Source organism: Aptenodytes forsteri, unplaced genomic scaffold, assembly GCF_000699145.1.
Source record: "Aptenodytes forsteri isolate BGI_AS27 unplaced genomic scaffold, ASM69914v1 Scaffold151, whole genome shotgun sequence".
Classification (NCBI taxonomy): domain Eukaryota; kingdom Metazoa; phylum Chordata; class Aves; order Sphenisciformes; family Spheniscidae; genus Aptenodytes; species Aptenodytes forsteri.
In genome coordinates this window covers 3,197,940-3,204,986 of record NW_008795939.1, presented here as the reverse complement: position 1 = coordinate 3,204,986, position 7,047 = coordinate 3,197,940, and the positions used below count along the sequence as shown (strand labels likewise).

The 7,047-nt window shown below is 40.5% G+C and overlaps 1 protein-coding gene across 1 annotated transcript in view; it reads left to right on the top strand.

Annotated features, from left to right (window-relative positions):
* The first annotated feature begins 3,260 nt into the window (after window positions 1-3,260).
* APBA1 (amyloid beta precursor protein binding family A member 1) overlaps window positions 3,261-7,047 on the top strand; it is a 39,246-nt gene continuing 35,459 nt past the window's right edge. The window contains exon 1 of the mRNA XM_009285265.2: window positions 3,261-4,418. Coding sequence (XP_009283540.1) covers window positions 3,267-4,418 — 1,152 coding nt within the window. The 5' untranslated portion in view covers window positions 3,261-3,266. The remainder of the gene's footprint in view (window positions 4,419-7,047) is intronic.

Genomic DNA, 7,047 nt, shown 5'->3' with positions numbered 1-7,047 from the left:
ATAAAATGCTTTTTGAAGGCCTGGTGAGAAAAATCAGGCAGACCTTGTATTTGCTTGAGGGAAATGCTACTAAGAATAAAAAACGTGGGTTTTAGTTGTCTTCCAGCGACCACGTATGAAAAGGGATTTAGTGCTTCCAATCCTCAACCTTAATAGGTGGTTCTTTAAATTACTGTCCTGAAGACTGATTGTTAAACAGTCAAATAAATGTACTTGACTTAGAAGCTTACTTTTCATTGAAGGTTATTGGGGCTTAGGTGACCTAAGGGCATTTATTCAGATCTACAATTTTATAAGTAAACTTATCTTCTTTTCTAACAAGTAAAATGTATCTTTTTTTGAAAATTTCAAAATACATTTGAAAATAATATTTTATTGTTTGCAAATTTAATAAGTGAAATTAAATTGAAATTGTTGGAGGAAGGGCAAACAGAAGAGGACCTTGTTCAGTAAAAAGCTTTAAGTAGAGTTTAAAGTTTCCTCCTCATCCCCTCAAAAGACACAACCTTTAAAATTTCAGGATATCAATGTTTGAAATTAACCTGAGATCACTCTTCAAATGAGGGCAATTTCACAAGTGGAACTTTGGAAACTTTCAGTTTGCAAAAGGAAAATGTTGGGGCTCTCAGGTGGTTTTTAGCAATATTTTGTATGGTTTGTAATCTCTGTAATTTGTTTCTCACAGCTAGACATGTCAGCAATGCTGTCTGTCCATAGTATGCATTATGTTGTGAGCCTGTATTAAGACTTCTAAAACAGGATCACATAGTTTCAGATATTATCAGAACCTTTGTTGTCGTACATATTGTGGCATTTGATACCTTATTTGACTTGAGGTATAGATAGTCTTCATGCAGCTGAATTTTGCCTTCTTTTCTAACTTAACATAATTCAGTTAAAGATGTGGCAGTATACGTGTGATAAAGATTTCAGAAAGTTGCTCATCATCCTGTGTTTATGTGTAACTTCCATTTCTTTCAACTGCCCTGTTTCTGTAGGTGACCAATGACACTTAGGTGCGAGTCAGGGGCTACTTTGAACACAACAGATTTAAGGTAGAATTTTTAAACAGTCCTCTGTTTTAGCCTAATTCCGTCTATGTCCAGAGCAATGGAAATTTTATAACTGACTTCAATGGAAGCACGAAGTCCTGCTTGGGATGGACTTTTCAAAGGGCTCTTATGCCTTGGCATCTTCACCCTTCTTTTTGTGGGCTTAAAATGGAAAGCACTCCAATATTATTGTTCTTGTTTACTTAAATAATATGTCATATGCTGCGGAGAGGAGAACGTTTAGTTTGTTAGTTCTGGCACACACCTGCATACACACCTGTATTCTGCCCATTCTTTCCCAATTTCTTGGAAGTCTTAGCTGGAAAAGACCTTACCTTGTCACTGAAGGCTTGTTGCTAACACACCTTCTTTAGCTGGAAGAAACAAACTAATTTTTTTTCATAGTTATTTTCAAACAGGATCAGTTTGTGTAGAACATCTTTATCTGTTCAGTTAATGTGATTTATTAGCTATTATTTTACAATTGCATTTTTTATATACTGTATGATATATACTATACATTTTTCTCCCTTGTGATGAGGGTGGGAAAGGCAAGTCTTAGAGGTTAAACACAGCATGCTAGATTTGCGAAAGCTATGTATGAGCTGTTTCTGAAAATGAAAAGATTTGTCTGGAACAAGAGCCAAGATGTATTTTGTTTCTTTTTTTTTTTTTTTTGAGGACTCCTAAGCTTTAAAGGCTACAACATTGTGACAAAGACAAGAGGTGTTTGCTGAGCTGGAAGCTGCACCCACTAGATTTCCCATGGAAGTATAGCGCGAGTAACTCCCACCTAGCCTTGCCTGCCTGTCAACTTTTCTAACACAGGTCAAATGAAATTACTGTTGCTTTCTCATCAGAGGAAGTTATTCCCACCACTCTTTTGCACAGAGTTCATTTAGTCAGCAAAGAGTCACCTGAGCCTCCTTGCCTCAGTTCAATAGATTTGGTTCAAGTTCTGCTTTACGTTCATGTTGATTTTTTTAATTGGTAATTGACACATGCTTTTATAGATCCTTCAAGTTAGAAGTCTTCCAACAGATACCTTTTCGTACTTATCAATGTCACAGGCTAGAGCTATGTTTTACTTATGGATATGTGGTTTGACTTAGGGACCTAAAAGGACATAAAATGTCCTTTTTATGACACTACATTTTAAAAACATAGGGCAAGGTTCAAAATAGCTGAAGCTGTTACATAAAAATGAAACCTTCTGAGCTAGATAGGCCTGTTTGCTCTATGAAACTTGTAGAAGCTACTCTGTATTCTTAGGGAGTTTTCCTGTTTCTATGGCCTGCATATTTACTATTATTGGCAGACCTTTCTAGTAATTATATAATCTTTTGAGATTTTTACTCAAAGTCAGCAAGGCTAAGATGCCTCACTAGTCTCAATGTGGTCATGATTATGAATATTAGTAATGTCTTCTCCGTGTTTTAGGAAAGATGTTTGGTGCAGAAGCCATCTTAAGTGATTATAGATATGTTCCACAAAGGTAACTATGTCGTATCTAGCTGTAATATGCTTCTCTAGGGAGAAGGAACAGGTGCTTCAGATACCCTGAGAGTGCATTTTTATTTCTAATGATTTTTGAAAAGTGCATAGGGTGACTAGCTCAGCTGAAGATACCGTACTGAAGAAGTGTAGTATGCCTAGCTGTCATGTATCTGAGCAATTGTAGACTCCTGTGATGGGACTAAATCTCTCATTTTACATTACAGCATCCTTCCTTTGCACCGAGTCAGTGAGCTGTAGGGAGAGTGGTAGAGCAAAGGTGGAATATTTCTGTCATATCTCTACCATGACTGAGCCCCTGGCAAAAGTTAGCTTTTCTAACATGTGCCTGCAAATGTCATCGAAATGCCACAGCAGTCCATAGAAGCTTCTCCAAGGAGTTGCTTGGAAATGATTCTTCCACAAAGACTTTGTCCATAGAAGTGAGAAGTGCAGTCCCGAAGGGGATCATTGTTCGTTGCTGCTGTTGGAGATCATTTGCATGGGAGGTCATACTGTTGTGCTGGCTGTCATCTGACTTCAGAGCTGATGAAGTCAAACATTTGTCTGCTGGGGAAGGAAGGGTGCCTTTTGTTGCTTCTGTTTATTGACTCCACTTTTTTTTAAGAGTAACGTCAGAGTTGGTTTTTTTTTTATTTCTTTCCAGCTGTGATAGACAAAATGTCAATAGAATAAGTGACCTACCCACCAGAACTTGCCATGAACCATTTGCTTGGACCGCCTGAGGGGCAGGTAGGTGAAGAGCCAGCAAATGGAGCAGTGAACGAGTCAGTGGAGGCTGACCTGGAGCACTCAGAGGTGGAAGAGGAACAGCGGTATGCAACTCGCTACCCAAGGCATACAAACAGCAGCCAAGGGGGCCTGTCTGGGCAGGAGGAAGAAGGGATGTTAGCTCGATCAGCCAGCACTGAGAGTGGTTTCCACAATCACACGGATACTGCAGAAGGGGATGTGATAGCCACAGTGGAGGACAGTTACAACACAGAGAGAGTTCAGGAAAATGAGGATGAGAGCGCATATGCTGTGCAATACAGGCCTGAGTCTGAGGAGTACACAGAGAATGCCGAGGCTGAGCACGGCGAGGCCGTTCATAATCGAACATTGCCCAATCACTTACATTTCCATTCCATTGAACACGAGGAAGCCATGAATGCAGCCTACTCAGGTTATGTCTACACACATCGGCTCTTCCACCGAGGAGAGGATGAACAGTATGCTGAGCCTTATGCTGACTACGGACTTCAGGAGCATGTGTATGAGGAGATAGGAGATACACCAGACCTTGATGTTAGGGAGGGGATCCAACAGTATGAGCGGGAAAGGGAGGAAGCCGACAATTACCGCAAAGAGGCACTTGGTGCCCGCCTTCACCATTACGATGAACGGTCTGATGGAGAGTCTGACAGCCCTGAGAAGGAGGCAGAGTTTGCACCCTACCCAAGAATGGATAGTTACGAACAAGAGGAGGACATTGATCAGATTGTAGCAGAGGTGAAGCAGAGCATGAGCTCCCAGAGCTTAGACAAGGCAGCTGAAGACATGCCAGAGGCGGAGCAGAGTTTGGAGCACGTTCATGCTCTTGCTGGTGGCGGGCATGAAAGTAATGGCCAGCTCCCACCTGGTTCTCGAGTTACATCCAGCTCAGGAGAGTCTGTACAGAGGTACAGCAAGGAAAAGAGAGATGCAATTTCACTGGCCATCAAGGATATTAAAGAGGCTATTGAGGAAGTGAAGACAAGGACCATCCGTTCTCCTTATACCCCTGATGAACCTAAGGAGCCTATCTGGGTGATGAGGCAGGACATCAGTCCAACCAGGGACTCTGACGACCAGAGGCCACTAGATGGAGATGTGAGTATACAAAGGTTTCAGCTCTCAGGTTATGTATGTCTCGTTCCTTTGATTGTGACATACATGGCAGTGAAGGAGGGTGCATTTTGTTCTTGTTCTGTGACTCATCCTTCAGTAAAGTATGTAGTGCTTTGCTATTTTAAATTTACGTCATGTAAGAGGTAAGCATGTGCATTATCAGTGGGCCAAATTTTTCTTTACAAAGCACTGCTGACCCCAGTTATACTATACAGGAATGTCACATGAAGCTCTTTACTTGTTTTTTCTGAAACAAATGCTGTTACATTTTTTACTGCCATGGGATATTTAGAATAGCTACCAAACACTTTGTCTTCTATTATCTATCCTTGTGTGTTTCTGTTAAATCTAGGTTTCTAAGTTTCATATTCTGTCACATAACAATCCTAACAGTTCCATCAGAAATCTGTTAATATTCTTTATGATGGTATCATAGATCAGATTCATATTCCAGAAAAGTTGCAGGGTTTTTGTCCACTTACAGACTCTACAAATGTGTTATGAACCTCAGGATATTACATTATCACTGTAAAGTCTATTCACTCCCCAGCAACCTAAGTATCGAAGGCCATCATTCAGATTTAGAGCATCAGCATTTTTGAAATTTTGTACTTTTGGCATGAAGCTTAACTTGGATCAGAATCAGTTCCCAACTTGTGGTTCCAGCTGCCTGTATGATAATCTTTACTCGAAGTTTTATGAGTTTTCTGCATTTCTAATAAAATAAACTCATAAACAACTGTTAACTGCATTAAATTTATTCCTGATATGAAAAGAGCTGGTAGGCTAAATTTACTGGCCAAAAATAGTCTATCATATGGACCCATGCTATTACTTCAAGGATAACTGCACTGCAAACATCTGCTCCATCCTCTTTATTGCTGTGGAATGTTTTTTGTAACCTCTGTTTTTTTGGAAGAACACCGAAAATAGAACTTTTTGTGTGTTGTTTGGTGTTTTAAACTGAATTATTGTAATGTTCTAGGAATGCATCAGAACTATCCAAAACACCTCAGCCTCTGCAAAGGGAATTCAGATGGTGAAAAAAGATCACATACCATGTAGATTTATGACAGGCTTCTGATTTTTTTATCTGCCTTCAAAACGATGAAGGGTAGTATTCTACAAATGGGAAGAGCTTTTTGGAGCATGGTGCTTGAGTTGCTGAAAAAACATGCAAGCTGATTGAGACATGTAGCTTCCAGATTTTATTTTTCCTTGAAAACTGTTGGAAAAACACACTGATTAGTATGTTTGGGTTGGGTTTTTGTTTCTTCATAGTTTCATTGAAACTTGTTTTTTAAAAAACCCTATATTGCAAAAATTATTTCTACAAATATTTTAAAAGTTATGTCTGTTACAGAGTTGATTATCAGTCACGTGGAGGGCTAGAGCAATCTTCCCAGATTATTCTATATGGGAGAACAATTATTTTTAACGTAACTTGTTTAAAAATTTCCAAAAGCTGTAATTATTTCTCCCTCCTTTTTCATATAGATCACATTACTCTTTTGCTGTGCATTTTGTTCATCATACTGTCTGTATTTGTAAGTGCTGTCTTTGGGAGGATCAAAGAACTTCCTATTGCTTCCTGATTGTCTGATTGTAGCACCCAGTACCATGATGGTCTCAGTGACATCAGGTTGGAGATCCTGAGAGTGCTGAGTCCTTCCTGAAGGTGCTCCAGCTGCTCTCCAAAATCTTGCTGCACCTTGCAGAATTTAACTTTTCTAAGGTATGCTGGTAGGATTCAGCCTGGTATGTTCATACAGTAAACAAAACAGGTGTTTCTGTTGATCTGTATTTACATTAGGTATTGAAGTACATAGGGGTTTCCATTTTGCACCAAAAGTTAAATTCTCATTCAATATTTTTCATAGCCTGTCAGGTAAAAACCTGGCTGAGATTTTCAGTGCTGGCTGTAATCAAAACAGTGATGACAGTTAGTATAGCTCAGTGCAAAGTTAAGTGATGGTTGTAGATGTGCATACTGTCTATGTTCTTGGAAGGAGGAAGTAAATTAAACAAATAGTTTAGAAGATCTGTAGCAGACTGAGGAGAATACATGTTGTAGAAGAAGGGCCTTGGGACTGGGTAGGAATTTTGTTTTGCACTGACAATGAGGTATTTGCTTTACTGGGTTCTTTCATTCAGATGCCAACTCATGAACAGTCTGAACAGTCTGCTTTCTTTAACAAAGCATTGTTTGGAGGCTTGCCAATGTGACGCCCATCTACAAGAAGGGCCGGAAGGAGGATCCAGGGAACTACAGGCCTGTCAGCCTGACCTCGGTGCCGGGGAAGATTATGGAGCGGTTCATCTTGGGGGCACTCACAAGGCATGTGCGGGACAACCAGGGGATCAGCCCCAGCCAGCACGGATTCGTGAGAGGCAGGTCCTGCTTGACTAACCTGATCTCCTTCTATGACCAGGTGACCCGCCTAGTGGATGAGGGAAAGGCTGTGGATGTGGTCTACCTGGACTTCAGCAAGGCCTTTGACACTGTCTCCCACAGCATTCTCCTAGAGAAGCTGGCGGCTCACGGCTTAGACAGGTGGACTCTGCGCTGGGTCAAAAACTGGCTGGACGGCAGGGCCCAGAGAGTTGTGGT